The following is a 19,023-nucleotide window of genomic DNA, read 5'->3' as shown; positions in this document are numbered from 1 at the left end:
CAGTGTGCTGGCCATTGGACTCCGAGCTGCACAGATACACTGTGGATTTCTCATCCACGAGTCTCTTGTGGGAAAGGGAGGGGAGAGAAACCAGAAATGAAGACAAGATGTTTGTCCTGGCATTTTTCCCCCCTTTTCATCTAGAGTATTGTAGGTCTCCCACTAGAATGGCTAAAATTAAAAGGACTGATGATTCAAAGTGTTGTCAAGGATGTGGAGCAATCTCTGTCACACATGGCTGGTGGGAGTGGAGATGGCACAACCACTTTGGCAAGACTTTTTGGCAACATTTACTAAAGCACTTCCACTCTGGGAAACACACCCACCAACAGTGAGTGCTCATGTCTCCCGAAAGACATGTATAGGAGTGTTCACAGCAGCTTTCTTCATAATTGTCAAAAGCTGGTAATAACTCAAATATCTGTCAATAGTAGGATGGAGAAACTAAGGCATCTGAATCCAACAGGATACTCACAAGAATGGACTACTGCTACTGCTACTGCTACACAAAATAACACAGATGAATCTTGTAAATGTTGAGTAATGAAGTCAGACGCTAGAGCAGATGCTGTGAAGTTCAAAACCAGATAATCCTAATAATCTGCGATGACAGCGGTCAGAGCAGTGGTTGCTGACAAGGGAAGTATGCTCTGGAAGGGGGCACAAGGTAGCCTTCTGGGGGTGCAAGAATGGTCTATGTTTTGATAGGGATTATCATTATACAGCTGTATGAACAGGTGAAAAGTAACCCAGCTTTGAACTTAGGATTTATGTGCTTTATTGCACGTAAGTTATACCTCAATATTAAAAGAGTATTCCAAAGTGCAGTTGTCTATCCCAGCGGTTTCCAAAATGGTGTGCACAGGACAATCCATTTGGTACAGGAAGAAAGTATTAGAATCTCTATTTTTGATTCCTTTTTTTTTTAATTACCTATAGTTGATTTATACTATTGTGTTAGTTTCAGGTATACAGTTTCAGGTTCTTTCCATTATGGGTTGTTACAAGATACTAAATATAGTTCCTACTTCTTTATAACATTTCTACTAGAGGAATATATATTGGGAATATGTATTCAAAAGTTTTTACTGAAAGGGATGCAGTGAAAAAAAGGGGGGGGGGCAATAGTCTATTATACCTAAAGCACCAACAATCAACAAAAAAGGAACCTGGTGGTTATCTTAAGCACATCTGTATGCTTACTTGGCTCCTCCCATCTGGATGAAGGTGATCACCAAAACTATTTGGTTTTATTCCCTTACTTAAAGATAGCTTGTCAAAAACCACCCAAAGGAGGGACCAATGTGTTTTTACATAAGCGTCACAAGTAGATTCCAAATCTCTGGGCCCCAGAAGAAACAGGAGAATGAAGACTGAAGAGCCAACATCTTGTCAGACCAGCTTTTCTATCCCTGGGAAGGGCAAGGAGAGCGCTCGTGAATTAAACTCTCTACTCCAACCAGTCAGAGGAATGGGAACTGAGCCACCCCAGGCAAAACAAGAGATGATGAAACAATGTGCATGAGTCATGAAGATTAAATACAGTGCCTTCACTTATTTAGTTGTTGCTAAATTCCTCCTTTTGTGTTATGTGTAATGGGGTGCTGTCATTTGTTCATGTGAGCATGAAACATCCAAGGAAGGAATTTTACCCTGAAAATGGGCAGCCAAAATTCATTTATCTCATATTTATGAAGAGCCTACTTCATGAGGCACGGTTCTAAGGTCTGGGGACAAAATAATGAATAGTGAGACAGTCCACTATATGCGGATACTATATGTAGAAAACCCAAAAGGCTCCACGCAAAAACTATTAGAGCTGATAAAAGAATTTGGCAAGGTAGCAGGATTCAAGATTGACTAACATACAGCAAGCCGCTGCATTTCTTTATACAAATAATGAAATATCAGAAAAGGAAAGTAAAAAAAAGCAATCCCTCTTAAAATCACATCATAGAAACAAACTCACAGACATAGAAAACAAACTTATGGTTATGGGGTGGGGGGAAGGGGGTAGGAAGGAATAAACTGAGAGTATCAGATTTGCAGATACTAACTAATATATATAAAATAGATAAACAGTAATTTATACTGTATAGCACAGGGAACCATATTCAATATCTTGTAGTAACTTATGGTGTAAAAGAATAGGAGAATGAATGTGTGTATGTTCCTATGTGACTGAAGTATTGTACTGTACACCAGAAATTGACTCAACATTATAAACTGACTGTACTTCAATAAAAATATATTTAAAATCACATCAAGAAAAGGGGGAAGGTATAGCTCAAGTGGTAGAGTGCATGATTAGCACACACAAGGACCTGGGTTCAATCCCCAGGGCCTCCCCTAAAAATAAGTAAACCTAATTACCTCCCCCACAAAAATAAAAAAGAAAAAAAAAAAAAAAGAAAAAGATAACTATTTCAGAACATTGTAAAATGACTATAACTTAATAAAAAAAATGTAAAAAAAAAAAAGAAAAAAAAAGGAAAAAAAATCACATCAAGAAAACTAAAATACTTAGGAATAAACTTGACCAAGGAGGTGAAAGACATATGTGGAGAACTACAAAACACTGATAAAGGAAATTAAAGATGATTTAAAGAAATGGAAAAGATAGCCAATGCTCTTGGATTAGAAGAACTAAAATGGCCATACTACCCAAAGCAATCTACAGATTTAATGCAATCCCTGTCAAATTACCTAGGACATTTTTCACAGAGCTGGAAAAAAAATCCTAAAATTTATATGGTATCATAAAAGACCCAGAATCGCCAAAGCAATACTGAAGAAAAAGAATGAAGCTGGAGAAATAACCCTCCCAGACTTCAGACAATACTACAGAGCTACAGTAATCAAAACAGTATCATATTGGTACAAAAACAGACATATGGATCAGTGGAACAGAATAGAGCCCAGAAATAAACCCACAAAATTTTGGCCAATTCATCTTTGAAAAAGGAGGCAAGCCAATAGAGTAAAGACAGTCTCTTCAGTAAATGGTGCTGGGAAAACTAGACAGCAGCATGTAAATCAGTGAAGTTAGAATACCCCCTTACACCATACACAAAAGTAAACTCAAAATGGCTTAAAGCCTTAAACATAAGACAAGATACTATAAATTAGAAGAAAATATAGGCAAAATATTACCCAACATAAATCTCAACAATGTTCTCCTAGGGCAATCTACCCAAGCAATAGAAATAAAAGCAAAAATAAACAAATGGGACCTAATCAAACTTACAAGCTTTTGCACCGCAAAGGAAACCATAAGCAAGACAAAACGACAACTTACAGAATGGGAGAAAATATTTACAAAACATGAGACTGACAAGGGCTTAATCTCCAGAATATATAAACAGTTCATACAATTTAATAAGAAAAAAAAACTCAATTCAAAAATGAGCAGAAGACCTAAACAAGCAATTCTCCAATGAAGACATATGAAGGGCCAATAGGCACGTGAAAAAATGCTCAATATCGCTAATTATCAGAGAAATGCAAATCAAAACTACAATGAGGTTATCACCTCACACCAGTCAGAATGGCCATCATTCAAAAGTCCATGAATGATAACTGATGGAGAGGGTGTGGAGAAAAGGGAACCCTCCTACAGTTGGTGGGAATGTAGTCTGGTGCAGCTGTTACGGAAAACAGTATGGAGATTTCTCAAAAAACTAAAAATAGACTTGCCATATGATCCAGCAGTCCCACTCCTGGACATATATCCAGAAGGAACCTTAATTCAAAAAGATACATGCACCCCAGTGTTCATAGCACTATTTGCAATAGCCAAGACACGGAAACAACCTACATGTCCATCCACAGGTGACTGGATAAAGAAGCTATGGTATATTTATATAATGGGATATTACTCAGTCATAAAAAAGAACAAAATAATGCCATTTGGAGCAACATGGATGGACCTGGAGATTGTCATTATAAGTGAAGTAAGCCAGAAAGAGAAAAATACCATATGATATCACTCATATGTGAAATCTAAATAAAAAAAAAAAGGACACAAATGAACTTATTTACAAAACGGAAACAGATTCACAGACATAAAGTAAACTGGTTACCAGAGGGGAAAGGGAGTGGGAAGGGATAAATTGAGAGTTTGAGATTTGCAGATACTAACTAATATATATAAAATAGGTAAACAACAAGTATATACTGTATAGCACAGGGAACTGTATTCAATATCTTGTAGTAACTTATGGTGAAAAATATGAAAATGAATTTATGTATATTTATGTGTAACAAACATTATGCTGTACATCAGAAATTGACACATTGTAAACTGACTGTACTTCAATTAAATAAATATATATATATATATACACAAAAAACAACAAACTAAAAATTGAGTTACCATGTGATCAAGGAATCCCACTCCTGGGCATATATCCAGAAAAAACTCTAATTCAAAAAGATACATGCAACCCAATGTTCAGAGCAGCACTATTTACAATAGCCAAGACATGGAAGCAACCTAAACATCCACAGACAGATGACTGGATAAAGATGTGGTATAGTTATACAATGGAATACTACTCAGCCATAAAAAAGAATGAAATAATGCCATTAGCAGCAACACCAATAGACCCAGAGATGACTATACCAAGTGAAGTCAGTCAGGCAAAGACAAATATCATATGGTATCACTTATATGTGGAATCTAAAAAAAATGGCACAAATGAGATTTACAAAACAGAAACAGACCTACATAGAAAACAAACTTATTACCAGAGGGGTAAATGGCGGGGAGGAGTAAATTAGGAGTTTACGATTTGCAGATATACACTACTATATATAAAATAAACAAGGCCCTACTATTTAGCATAAGGAACAATATTCAATATCTTATAATAACACTATATATATATATATAAAAAATGGAATCACTATGCCGTACACCAGAAAATAACACAACATTGTAAGTCAACTAAACTTCAATAACAAAATAAGTAAGTAAATTTTTCTTGTCTTAAAATGCGAATTTTTATTTCATCAATATGTCTAATTTGGATGAAGATGCCAGTGTGCCTCAGTTGGTGACCTGGATTTTGTGTTAGGTGACCACGAAGCCAGTAAAAAGCGTGAGGCAGATGGTGATGGGGTCTGGCTTATGTTTTAGGAACACACTCAGGGAAGGGAAAGGAGAAGGGCTGTTCGGAGGGAGGAGTGGAATAATAAAAATAACCACCATGGCTAATAAAAATATACAATGCATATAACAAAAGAGAAGGATCCTGGCGAGTTATGTATTTGAACTTCAGAGAAATTAAAATTTATTTACGTTCAAAAAATTACTTCTTTGGTGCAGCAACAGCTAACCTGTTACCTGTTAGGACTTGTGTGCATGTGTTAATCTTCCACCAACTTTTATTTGATATGTTTCCTAATTTAAAATTACTTTATTGAGGTACAATTGACATACAACGTTAGTTTCAGGTGTACAACATAATGATTCAATATTTGTATATATCATGAAATGATCACCGCAATGAATCTAGTTAACATCCAGAACTTTATTCTGAACAATGAAACCAGGGTGGAGACAGGAAAGAACTCCTTTTGGGCCCAGCGTGAGTCTGTGAAGCAGGAAGGTTCCTTCCCATTTGTGACCTTCTAGTGCCACCACCTGACCCTCTCGTTTCTTGCACATTTATGCCTGAGAACTTAATTACAGGCTCTACTTGTGATCTCAGCCTTATGATTACATAGCTTTCTTAAGGTTCAATCACATAAATATTAAAGAAACACAAATATAAACAGTGAGGTGCTATTTTCAACTATCACATTAGCGAAAAGTTTTTAGAAATGAGATTGCCCAGCATTGGGGAGGATACAGTAGAGCAGACACTAGTGCGCTTCTGGTAGGAACAGGCTTTTGTGAAGCAGACTTTCTGAAATGCACGCGGTCAAGCAACTCGTATCTAGTCTTTAAAATGTCCTTCATTCCCTATGATCTGGTAAATCTGCTCCTCGGAATGCATCTTAAGGAAATAATTCCAAATATGGGGAAAGCTTTGTGAAAAATATTGGTGTAGTTTAAATATCCAAAAGAGAGCATGGATGGCCATGTAAACCTCCTGCAGCTAGGAGTTTACAAATTGGGGGATTAAGGCTTTGAGATGTGATGTAACTTGCCCAGGATCACACAGCTAGTAGGTGATAGGGCCAGAGGACAAACCCAGACTGGTTTTACTCTAAAACCTACGATTTTAACCATGAAGTTACAGAGTTTTCTGTAAAGAAATACAATTTTTCTCACCAGGCAAAACAGAGGCAAATGAATTCTGGTATTATCAAATTCAGCTTACTCACAAGTAGTGCAAAAGACTATAAAAAGGCAGAGTAGAGGTGTGATGAACGTTCCTTGTGCTGGGTGCCGGCTGCAGCTCTCAGCTCCACCCTGCCCTCCGCAGGGGCTTACAGCCTGCAGACTGCGTCTCCCAGACTCCTTGCCAGATGGCTTCTGTTCAGTCCTGTCATTTCTTGGCACTGGCACGAGAAATAGAAGGTTGGAAAAAGCAAAATGCTGCTTATCTTCCCTTGTGGAGGTGGCCTGGCAGTGGTACGATGACCGAGGATGACAGAAAGTGGCAGTGCTGGTGGGAGGGGGCTCAGCCCTCTGAACAGCAGCCCCATCTCCACCCCCCACCCCCCGCCCCATGGCAAAGCCGCTTCTGATGTTCTGCTCACAGTCCTCCCTCCCCGCCTCTCCAGTGGTGCCCCCTCCTTCTGCCTTTTGCCTTTCAGTCCTTTTACCACCTTTGTAACCAATTCCTGACCTTCACTCCTTCTCTATTTGTTCTGCCTAGAGTGGTTTCTATTTTTCTGGCTGGCCACTGACTGATACACTCTGTAGCAAAAACTATACATATTTATAGAATGACATTAAAAAGACTGATATTCTTATTTATATAGGTAGAAGAGACAGGGTATACTTAGTTGCTTTTCTCATAAGGGGAACAAAAATACCTTCCTTCATACAGAGTGCGAAAACCTGATAGTCTCTACAAGTTACACAAGTAACTGGCAAGAAAAGATGTATTAATTCAGGATTATTAATTCAGGATATGAGCTCTTTTGGGGGCAATTATGCTATTATTAAGCGTCTTAGTTATGACTTCTCGAACACTCGACAACAGCTGTAACACAGAGATTGCACAATTTAAAAGCTGTAATAAATATGGTCAGTAAAGAGCAGATTCCAAACTTCCTTTTATTCTTCTCGAAAAGAGATCTGATGATCTACTATGATCCATCAAGAAACATCTAAATGGGAAGAAACAGAGAAGCATTTTTATGAGTGTCATTTAGTTTTTTAAATGGTTTGATGAACTACAGAGCTTAAGACTTAACTATATTGCTAAAAATCTACCTATAAAATTATTTGGCATTTTAGACAGATACGATTGGAGAAAAACAGATACATTTTAAGAGCCACAAACATGTCTCCTGAATCAGTATTTTTCCTTTTTGAAAAGAGTCATCTTATGGCACTGAGCACAACAGACCAGAAGTGAACAAGGGAGTTACTGACAGATGTTAGCAAAATGTAGGCTTATTTCAGCATGCTTAATCTGGAACAAAGGATTAAAAAAACTGTAGTAACTTAAATAGGTTTACTAAAACTACCAAAACATGATCAAAATAAAAATTTTACCTTATATTTAAGTACAGAATTGAAGTAGAAGTAATTTATATACATATTTAACATTCAAAATCATTAGGAAGGATGTACATCAAAATGTTAACAGTGATCTTAACTCTGGTGACTGAGATTTCAAGTGATTAGTTTTTTACTATAATTTTAAAAAATTGAAGTATAGTTGATGTACAGTATTACAGAAGTTACAGCTGTACAATATAGTGATTTGCGATTTTTAAAGGTTATACTCCATTTGTAGTATTATAGAATACTGGCTATATTCTCTGTGTTGTACAATATATGATTAGTTTTTTTTTCCTCTTTCAAATTCTTGTTTTTCTAGAGTGAATGTGTATGTCTGAGCTAATTAAAAAAGGAGTAATAAAGGCAGCTAATACCCAAGCACAACATTCATCAGTGCCTTTTAAAATTTAGTCTTTCAGCTGCTTCAGTATTAAAAACAAGACTTCATGAGGCCTTCTAATGCTGGAAAGCACCTGAGGCTGTGGAAACTGAAGGCCACAGGTTAAGCGCCGGCCTGAGGCCACACTGCTGCTTCTTGGCACAGCTGAGAGCGGAACCAAGGCCTCGTGGCCGGGCTAGGACTCTCACACAGAAAGCAACACAAAAATACATTTATCTCCAGAACGCCAGAATAGGCTGGCTCAATTTCAAGACTTGGTGTCAGATTAGAACCCAGTAACTCTGGGCCAGATTTACCTTCAGAATTTCACAGGGAGCGGTGTCTGGTGGCACAGGTTTCCCACAATGCCTGGAATATTCGGTTATAAAGACTGACGCTTCATCTAAACTATGGAATCGAAAGAAGAAGAGGGGCATGAGGGAACTTCTGGGGGTAATAAATATGTCTGCTGCCCTGACTGTGGTGATGGCTTCACAGGCGTATACATATGTCAAAATTTATCAAACTGCACACTTGAAGCACATGCAGCTTATTATATACACATATCAACTTTACCTCAAAAAATATTACTTGTTCATAAATGGCAACCTGTCATTCTGGTTGGATCACAAGTGGTAAACAAGGGGAAAGAAATCCCCACGGCGAGTGGGGAGGGTATAGCTCAAGTGGTAGAGTGCATGCTTAGCATCCACAAGGTCCTGGGTTCAATTCCCAGTACCTCCTCTATAAATAAATAAGTAAATCCAATTACCTTCCCCATTAAAAAAAAAAAAAAAGAAATCCATGGCGAGGCAATGAGAAAGGGACACCCCCTAAGCAGTCAGCACGGTTTAGACCAAACGCAGGATGGACCCAGTAAATATTTCAGTCCTGACTGAGCTTTTCCTTTCTTCAGTGCCAGACCATTGCTCCCTTCTTTTCACTTTCCAAGTCTGCTCCCGACCTTATCCCAAGAAGCTTACGGTTTCTAACCTTGTGGGCGCTGGGAAATTTGGTAACTAAGCTCAGCAAAAATTATGTTACATGCAGCTGTCGGTTCTCTGGGCAAGGGTCTAAGGAATAGAGTGGTAATGCTGGGTTTTAGAGCAGGACTGCGAGACACCTGTTTTAGGGGTTCAGGCAGCTTGATTAGTTGTCTGATTCCAAGTTCAGGCTCTAAGAGATCGGGTTACAAGACAACTAACCCCGAGTATGTGTTAGGAGCACAGAATGTGTAATACAGTGATGCCTCAGCTCAGTATCTGGAGCCTTTAATTACAATGAAATAGCTCTAGAATTATTTGATATTTTCCTCCAAGTAAAGATAAATTTTAAGGAAATTCTACAGTAAGTTGTTGTTGTTTTTTAAATTAACTTACCTTAACTCATTTGCCAGATAGTTTACTAGTTCGGTGATGTTGCTGGTATTCATCACGTGTGATTTCAACACCGGAAAGTATTTTGTCTTTGCCAAGATCCCAAACTCCTTCTTATGTATGATGTTATTCAGAATCAGACTTCTAATCTATAGAAGGACAGGTATCAACATACTCAGAATGTGTTAAATGTTGCTAGGTCCTATTCAATATGAAAACATTTCTGACAATTAGAAGTTAAATTACCATCGCATTGTGACTAAGCCTCCTTTTTGAGGGGGTCGGGAGAGGGGAGGGGGAAGCGGGGACTGCTTTGGCACATTTCAGTATACAGTGAATAAATTATAAGTTATTGTTGTTAAGCACTTTGGGACTTTTTACAAGGAAGATCTGTTCACAATGACAAGCACTGAAGGCTACAGATTTTCCACTGAGTACAGCAATAAATAAGACAGCCAGGGCCCCTGCCTTTTAAAAAATTTACTGAAAGCAAAACAACTGTACACATTAACAAACAGATCAAGATGGTAGTTTTCAGCTTAATCTTGGATCAAGGAAAAGTATTACCTTCTAATATCAAATTTTTCATAACAAAAAGCAGAGGAAATTGCCTTACTTGATGTGAAAACCCTGCCAGCTGGCCAGTATTCATATGGTCTTCCAGTTGCTGTAAAATGATCTGAGGGTCACACGAATCCAGAAAATTCTAGAGGAAAAAAATCAAAACATAACTAATGGGAAAGTATAATTACTACTAATTTCCATCAAAACTGGAAACTTCATTTTTAATTTGAAATATCTTAAAGCAAATCTATTACAGGAAAAAAACACATTGATTCAACAAAAAAATTACTGAAATAAGGAAAAAAAGCATTGTACAAATACCTATTCCAATCGCAAAGAGCTGTTTAATAAGGATTTTGTCATTCTACGTGCCAAAAAGAATCTATTTAAGTACTAAAACTTTGAAAAGCATCAATGGATGAGTTTAAGAATAGTCAGAAGAGAACAAAGTCAAAGAAAGGCACAGATGGCTCTGAGAAAAAAAAAAACGCAACTAACAGAGCAAGTGACAAAAAACATGCGTGTTCATTTATATAGCTTTCCATGTACTGGCTTATCTCCCTGTGGGGACATAATTATAAAACACTTCAAATGCTTTGTTCTATTTGTTCTATAGTATAAAGGGAATGGGAGTTATTTTTAAAAATTCTGTCCCCAAAATGCTCGTGGCTGCTTTGTGAGACACCCACACACAACCCCACTCCTCCCTCCCTTTTTTCTCCCACATCCAATCACCAGCCAAGCTGCGTCCCCGCCGTCTTCTCCACCCAGCTCCTCTTCACTGCCGCCACTCTACTTTGGGGACTTACCCCCCCCCCAGCCTCCCCTGCCGAGCCACAGCTGCTGGAAATGGATCAAGTGAGAAAAGTCCTATTCAAACATAACTGCTTCCCAAGAGTTCCCCATTCTTGCCACCTCTCTCCTCTGATCAGGCCTCGTGGATTATTCCTTCCAAAATGCAGCCTGATCATTTCACTTCACTCTTGCGGGAAAATTCACTGTTCCCCGCTGATAAAGAGTAAGGTCTTGACCATTCCTAAGGCATCTCTCAGATGAACCTTCATGTATTGTTCAGTCTTACCTCCCACTAAGCCCCCCACACAAACTTTCTACCCCACTCAAGCTTTACAGGTTTGGTGAAAAGGAAATGTAGCGTTTTGTGGGGGACATGCAATGTGAGATTTTCCATTTCCCCAGCAGCCCCAGAAAAATAATTTGCAAGATACCTTTATTTGCTGGCGCCTTTTTTCCGAGTGGGGCATGAGCATTAGACAGGCTAAGGCGAACGCCGGGAGCTCCAACTGGACGTACTGCCTGGCCACTCCAATCATGTCAAGATCGTCTGAAACTGGACATCTTCAAGACAGCACGTTAGTCAGTTAATAACCTGTCAGGTTCACTAGATTACAACGGCCTTTCTAGTTTTCCACAATGGTTACCTGGTCTATGCTTTCAATAATTGTCTTTATTTATTTTTTGGTGGGGGGAGGTAATTAGGTTTATTTACTTATTTATTCTTAGAGGAGGTACTGGGGATTGAAGACAGAACCTCATGCATGCTAAGCATGCACTTCACCACTTGAGCTATATCCTCCCCCCTCAATAACTTCATTAAAGTGCTGGTGCATAACATATGCCTAGTAACGAGTAACTTGAGCCTTTTAGTAGATCCTTTGTGGAATAAAAGAATCGAGCTACAGGAACACAGACTCCTGGCTGCAGCTATGATTGTCTCTGAAAGTCCACCTGTGGCTAAAGACAAATACTCAGAAGACTCAAAATCTGTGAGATAACACTGTATGATTTACGGTAGTCACAGAAGGTACTCTATGCTTACACTGAAATTGGGTACAAATTTTAGAGAATGCATATTGAGTGTAAGGTCATTAGTTGCACTGCATGTGGGAAAGTCGATACTGTAAAAACAATGGAAATATTTTATTTTCGAATTCAAGTGATATACTTAACTTCCCAAGAAAAAGGAATTACTCATAAGGAATATCTATTAGGAAGGAATTTTATAAGCAACAAATTTGATTTCCTGCGCTAGGAAAACAAATACTCTACTTACTCTAGAACAGCGATGAGACTCTGACAACAATCTGATAATTGACTGGGGCTTAAAGGACAAGAGGCTGAAAATAAAAAGCAACAATGAGTATATACGTGCAACTATAAAATGCTCTGTCAGCGTTTCAGGGGTTGAGAAACATACCTGAAAGTAGTGGTATCTGAACCACACGCTGCCACGCTTTGCTGAAGTAGGGGACCTGTGGAAACAAGGGTATTAAAGAATGTCTCGGATCTTATGAACTCTATCTTGTGGTCACAGAACAGTATACACTTGGAGCTCATGTTTTTGATGCTAAGACCAAAACCGTAAGTTGATATTTCTCTGCTCTTAATGTTTAAGATCCTTGGATAATTTTCTTCCTAGCTGTATTTCAGGATGTTAACATTCAGTCCTGGCTGATTCCTTCTTCTCATTGTAGTTATCATTATTTGCTCTGCAGCATACACTTTATTACTTTTATTTTTAAACTGAAGTACAGTTGGTTTATCATAGTATATTCGTTTCAGGTGTATAGCATAGTGATTCAGTATTTTTATAGATTATACTCCATTAAAAGTCATTACAAGACAATGGCTACAATTCCCTGTGCTATACAGTATATCCTTGTTGTTTACTTATTTTATGTATAGTAGTTTGTATCTCTTAATCCCTTACCCCTAATTCGCCCCTCTCCCCTCTTCCATCTGCCCTTAGGTAACCAATAGTTTATTTTCTAGTGGTCTGTGAGTCTATTTCTGTTTTGCATATACACTCATTTGTATTATTTTTTAGATTCCACATATAAGTAATATCATACAGTATTTGTCTTTCTTTGTCTGACTTATATCACTAAGCATAATATTCTCTATGTCTACCCATGTTGCTGTAAATGGCAGAATTTCATTCTTTTTATGGCTGAGTAATATTCCCTTGTGTATGTGTTTGTGTGTGTCTTCTTTTTCCATTCGTCTGTTGATGGGCATTTGGGTTGCTTCCATATCTTGGCTACTGTAAATAGTGCTGCTATGAACACTGAAGTGCATGTATCTTTTCATGATTCATTATTGCTCCACTTAGGAAAAGTGTCAGAATCCAAATCAGAAAACAAAATTTATACTAAGTCTATTATGTGCCAGGAATTGTGCTAGGATCATAGGAAAGAGGGAAGGAGAGAAAGAATTTCAATAAATGAATAAGGCAATATGTACATTTCCATCAGTAGAGGAGTGGTCAAACAACTCATGACACATTTTATTCCATATTTTGGAGAATAATTAACAGTTAAGAATACTGAGTGCTCACTTTGGCAGCACATATATTAAAATTGGAACAATACAGAGATTAGCATGGTCCCTGCATAGGGATGACACACAAATTCGTGAAGTGTTCCATATTTTTATTGGTTCTGATGTCAAAAAAAATTGTCAGAAGACATACAACAAAAGTTAACAACTGTTAATTCTGGGTGGGGAAAAGCTGGGTGATTATTACCTAGTTCTTTGTACTTTTCTGTATCATTTCTCATTTCCGCAAAACAAAAAGTATAATTTAAGAAGAAGAAAAAAATTAGATATCTTAAAAGGTCAAACAGTTATTCTAAGATCCAACAATCCCACTCCTAGGTAAACACTCAAGAGAAACAAAAACGTATGTCCACATAAAAACTTGTACACAAATGTTCACAGAGCAGCATTACTCATAATAATCAAAAAGTGGGAGAAACCCAACTATCCATCAGCTGAAGAACGGACAAATAAAATGTGGTCTATCCATATAATGGAACATTATTCAGCAATAGGAAGGAATGATGTACTGATACTGGCTATAATGTAGCTGAACCTTAAAAACACTGTAAGTGAAAGGACAAAAGGCTACATGTTATATGATTCTATTGACATGAAATGTCCAGAATAGAGAAATCCATAGAGACAGAAAGTTGATTAGCGGTTACCGGGGCTGGGGCGGGGTGGGTAATGAATGATTACTAGTGGACACAGGATATATTTTTGGAGTGAAGAAAATGTTCTAGAATTACATAATGGTGATGGTAACACATTTTTGCGAATATACTAAAAGCCACTTAATTGTACACTTTAAAAGGGTAAATTTTACATGCAAATTATATTTTAATAACAAAAAAGATAAATCTGTATGTGCTGATATGAAACAATCTTCAAGATTTGTTCATATACCATTGTTACTATGGAAAAAAAAGACTTTAGAATGTGACTGCATTTATAGGTACAAAAATGAATATATACACACAACACACACTTCATGACACATATACATGTACACACCTGATTATAATAGGAAAGCTCTAGAAGAAAACATAAATTATAAACAGTAATTACTTCTGGGGAGATAAGCGTGAAAAAGCAAAATGGCAAAGGAAAATGTTCATGTTTTACTCAGCATATTTCTATACTGTTCTAATTAAACTAAGAATGAATTATATAATTCTATTATATACATTACACTATATATACATATATATAGTGATTATGTGTGTGAACAACATGTGAAATTTAAAAAAGATGAGTATGATAGGGTCTCTGACTTTAAGGATCTTCAGAATCCAAGAGGGGCAGCTGAAAGTTTTAATTACACCATGATCAGCGTTACAGTTGAGCCAAAGTGTTTCAAGGGCATAAGTGAAGATATGAAGCATGAGGCCTGGAGAACTGGGGAAAGTAATGTCTTGGCAGAGGTGCCGTCAGAGCTGTGTATTCCAGGTCCAGGCACCATGTTAATGGAACAGCATCCAGCAGCTTCACTGAGGAGCTGACTACTTAATCCAGTGCACCCAGAGGTCACAAGGCCAGCGAGTATAAAGATTAAATTCCATGAAATCTACTTTAGAAAAGCACATACCTGCCATAAAGGATGGATGCTAGAAATGGCTGTTAAAACCTTCCTTAGGTAAGGAATCTGAAAAAATAAAACACAAACGTTCTGAAGATCACCAAGATGGAAAATTCCAGTGTGAAATATTGGACTCTTAAGCTTTAAAAAGGAGTATCAGTAAAACTTATCTTCCATGAGGACCACCAGAGAAGGTAACTTACAAATTCACAAACATCAAAAAAAAAGGCCAGGGAACTTCCAGTTGTTTCCAGTGAAATTTGTGTCAGTTCTGAGTTTGCATTTTCTCTGGCCTAACGCCAAGTTCTTTTAGCTGGGCACGGACACAGTGAGAGGGAATGTGTTCAGCATACGTCGGTTCAGTAACAAGCATCAGTGCAAAATGTCTGGGAGACGCTGTGCAACATCTTTAAAATACGCTGCAGTCTAGGGCACTGAGTCTTACTTACCATACTGAAGCCAAGAAGCTTTTGTAAGAGTCCATTCCAAAGCGGCAGGTCATAGATTTTGTATTCCAAACAAAGCTCAGTCACCAACCTTACTGCCTGAAGCCGGGGGGGGGGGGGGGGAGAAAATCAGTGTTTCACCAGTAAATTAAACCACCTTTGGAAAAGTAGGGCAGCTGAAGACAAAACACACTTTTTTTTGAAAGCCTACTTGTTTGAGCTTATGGTATTTTTAAAATTCTTTTTTTTTTCTTTTTTAAGCAGTCTATTCATTTATTTTGGGGAGGTAATTAGGTTTTTTTGTTTATTTATTTTTAAATGGAGGTACTGGGGATTGAACCCAGGACCTCGTGCATGCTAAGCACGTGCTCTACCACTGAGCTATACTCTCCCCTCAAAATATACTTATCAGTCAAAGTGTCTGTTGCCTAATTTCAATGAAGGCCCTCATCTCTTTAGTGAAAGATAAAAAAAAAAAAGATTATTCTCTTTCTTTCTTGCTGTTATGGACTCACAAACAGCACCTCAGGCTTTCCCTTCCCTTTTACTTCCTGTTCAGAAACAGTCTGCCTGGTGGCCCCACACCCTGCCTGCCCTGGGCTCCAACTGCCTCAGAGACTAAGTCCCCGTCACCAACTAGGAGGGAGAGAAACACCACTCCCTGCACAGGGACAGTCTTCGCCCTGTCCGGCCTCGGGGAGGGATCAGGAAAGTGTTCTGTCTGGTAGTCAGGGAGGGCTTCAGGCCTCAGGCTTTAAGAGAGAGAGGTAAGGGGGCTTCCAAGGTGCCTTGTCCCCTGCCAGGACAGGAAAGCAGGAAAGCCCTCGGGGCAGTAGACCTGCTCAGGAGTGAAGAGCTTCTCCGGTTTTGTCCTTCAGCAGTCGGAGTGGTGGCAGGCGGCTGAGTGAACACACAGCGTCCGAGAAGACGGAGGCCCCCCACTGTTGCGTGACCCGGTGTACGTACCATGGGCTCATGGCTGTGGTTCTTCCATAGACCCTTGATCATCCCTTCTTTAGGACTGTTGCAAAACAATTCATACGTGATGGGGATATTCAAGGTCTCAAATGATGCCAGAAAAGTTACAGATTTCAAATAAGATCTGGAAAACAGAGGCATGTGTGGGAATCATTCTCAGAGGCCACATTTACGATAAAAGCCATCACTTGGAAATACTTGGGCCAGTTTGTTATTAAATGTCTATTTTAGGCTTCCAAACTTAGTCAAGGAATATTATTAGAAAGAAATCAATTTGAGCAAGATGAAGAAAATGTTCAGTTTCTAAATGTTTCGAAGAATCAAGGGAAATAAGACGTTCTTAAGGGCTTGTTCCCTCTTTGCCAGACGCTGAGGGCACTCGAGGCAACAGAAGCACGTGGACACGGCGCGTTACTAATGCACCCTTGAACTAAGGGGCTTCAAATGTTATGCTTCCAAAGAACGATGTTTCCTGTTCTTAATACAATTTTAAAATCCCGCTTACCTCACTTCTTCGATGGGTTTTTTGAAGAGAGATTCTATGGTTTCCTTGTCGGCCAAATAGAGGAGGCACTGCAGAGCCCGCGTTCTGTGGGCGAAAGTGAGCTGGCGCACGCCTAGCGTCTGCAAGACAGAGGAGGTTTGGAGAGCTGTGCCCGCGTGTTCAAGTTGGGTGACTGAGTTTCAATCTAGGTGACGTGAGCCACTTCAGTTTTTAAAAACTCACAGTCCATCTCTGCCCTTAGGGAGTCAGTGGTTCTCAAAGTGTGTTCCAAAGATCCCTGCGTGGAGTGGGTGGGGGGTTCCTCACACTCTTTCAGAAAGAAAATGGTCAAAACCTTGTACTCACACTATGGTGGTATCTGCCTTTGACACCACGTTAACATTTGCACTGACTGTGCAGAAGCACTGGAGGGTGAACGGTAGGAACACCTGACTGCCAGGGCAGCCACTGTATGCTTCACGTCAGCAGTACTGAAAGTAAGGGGCGTCTTAAGACGATTCTTGATGAAGCCGTAAAAATTCATTTTAATAAGCCTCAACTCCTGAGGATATTACTATGAATTCACATTTGAATACGTGTTAATTATTGATTAATCAAAATGTATTCATTAACGTTCCGTGTGACAGAACGGGACGCACACGTAAAGCACACCGCGGGGCAATGGGTGTTTCAGGGAAAGGCGCTTGTGTGACCGAGCTGGGAGCTGGCCAGGCACTTCTCACAGAACTCCACCCTCACTAGAGAGAATGACTGTCAGATAAACTAATAAGCAGGAAAAACACGGGATTTTTTGCACCCTTGCTGTCAAGGACATACACTCAGCATCTCAGCCTTTCCCCCCTTTCTTCCTTCCGTCCTGTCTACACTTTTCTACTCCAGCTGCCTCAGACAGCATTTCTATATGCAAAAGCCTGAAGGCCGAAGAGGCTGCGGCTGCCTTCAGGGGAAACGGAGAGTTTGGTCTAGCAAGAGTTTAGTGAGGAGGGCAGGTGAGACAGGTCATGCAGGGTGGAGACTTCCCAGGCCAGCTGGTTTGGGCTCCTGGTGTTAGGGATGCCGCCTGGCCAGGGCGTGAAAACAGTGAACGTGGGTAACCCGTGGGAACTGTCGACTCAGTGTACAAAGGAGGATGTTTCAGAAGCCAGCACTCAGTGGAGCTCGGCAGATAACACAACCCTCATTTATAGCGTGAGGCATACTTGGAGTAAGTACGTAAGTGAGCATTATCTCAATCATCTGTCAATGAAATCAAGCACAGTAAAACTGCAGGGAAAAAAATGTTAAGCTGAGATGCAAAGATGAGTTTTGACTAAGTTTCTAGAGCTTACGGTTGTAGCTGACGTTGCAAATACAAACAGCATTCTTGAACTATAATCAATCGGACGAGACAGAAGGAGATACAAGACTCTGAAAAAAAAAAAGTTTAACTACATTTAGGTTTTAATTTACAAGTGATAGACCAGCAGAACAAGACAGCTGTTTTACTGCATTAGGCATTCCAAACAGGCTGAAAGGTTTATGAGTCAAGGATATTTTTACTTTCCCCTTTAAAGGATACTTAATTTTTTCTTGAGTTCCTTCATAGGTAAAGAAGAGAAGAATAACAAATGTCAGGCCTCAGTCTTCTCATCTATAAAATGGCTAGTCAACCTCTGATCATTCAAATTCTCTCTAGTTAAGAAATTACTACAAACCACGGCTGCAAAGTACATTGAATACTGCACATGGAAACTTCTGTTTTAGTTGAAGGAACTTGGTAGGGCACATTTCAACCTCTGGACTCAGGGCTGACTAGCCCGCTCTAGAGAAGGGCAAGGTGGATCAGGTGTACTGGAAGAGTGTGGGGGGAGCTTCCAGCGGGAAAAGCTAGGAAGTTACGAGGTTGGCCTAAAGTACCCTTTGGGATCTCCTTCTTGGGCTATTTTCTTTCTCTCTCCTTCTGAACTGTTTCCTTCTAAGCCCTTCCAGGGGGCTGGTTCAGTGAGATGCTCCAGGTGCTACCTCTTGCTTAGACAAAGGTGTCCCTGCCCTTAAAAGACAGGGCAAGGAAGAGGGGCTGCCCAGAGGAAAGGAGGGCATGGAGGGGGTACAAGGCCAGTTCTGCCCAAACCTCAGGGGAAATTCTTTTCCAGGGTTTATCTTTCCATCTCCTCTCCGACTATCCGATCTC

The 19,023-nt window shown here is 39.3% G+C and overlaps 1 protein-coding gene and 2 non-coding genes across 3 annotated transcripts in view; 1 reads left to right on the top strand and 2 right to left on the bottom strand.

Moving 5' to 3' along the window:
* Positions 1–5,514: 5,514 nt before the first annotated feature.
* The window catches only part of KNTC1 (kinetochore associated 1), a 64,220-nt gene continuing 50,711 nt past the window's right edge, over positions 5,515–19,023 (bottom strand). The window contains exons 53-64 of the mRNA XM_031670115.2: positions 18,182–18,260; positions 16,854–16,972; positions 16,337–16,472; positions 15,374–15,469; positions 14,934–14,990; positions 12,222–12,276; positions 12,078–12,141; positions 11,233–11,362; positions 10,059–10,148; positions 9,446–9,591; positions 8,384–8,474; positions 5,515–7,287 (exon numbers count right to left, since the gene is read on the bottom strand). Coding sequence (XP_031525975.2) covers positions 7,267–7,287; positions 8,384–8,474; positions 9,446–9,591; positions 10,059–10,148; positions 11,233–11,362; positions 12,078–12,141; positions 12,222–12,276; positions 14,934–14,990; positions 15,374–15,469; positions 16,337–16,472; positions 16,854–16,972; positions 18,182–18,260 — 1,084 coding nt within the window. The 3' untranslated portion in view covers positions 5,515–7,266. The remainder of the gene's footprint in view (positions 7,288–8,383; positions 8,475–9,445; positions 9,592–10,058; positions 10,149–11,232; positions 11,363–12,077; positions 12,142–12,221; positions 12,277–14,933; positions 14,991–15,373; positions 15,470–16,336; positions 16,473–16,853; positions 16,973–18,181; positions 18,261–19,023) is intronic.
* LOC116276623 (U6 spliceosomal RNA) lies at positions 13,354–13,457 on the top strand. The gene has a single exon (XR_004186111.1). It is a non-coding gene; the product is annotated as a U6 spliceosomal RNA (small nuclear RNA).
* TRNAA-AGC (transfer RNA alanine (anticodon AGC)) lies at positions 15,690–15,762 on the bottom strand. The gene has a single exon. It is a non-coding gene; the product is annotated as a tRNA-Ala (tRNA).

This window comes from Vicugna pacos, chromosome 32, assembly GCF_048564905.1.
Source record: "Vicugna pacos chromosome 32, VicPac4, whole genome shotgun sequence".
Lineage (NCBI taxonomy): Eukaryota > Metazoa > Chordata > Mammalia > Artiodactyla > Camelidae > Vicugna > Vicugna pacos.
The sequence above is the reverse complement of the archived record's forward strand: the minus strand, read 5'-3'. Positions and strand labels throughout refer to the sequence as shown.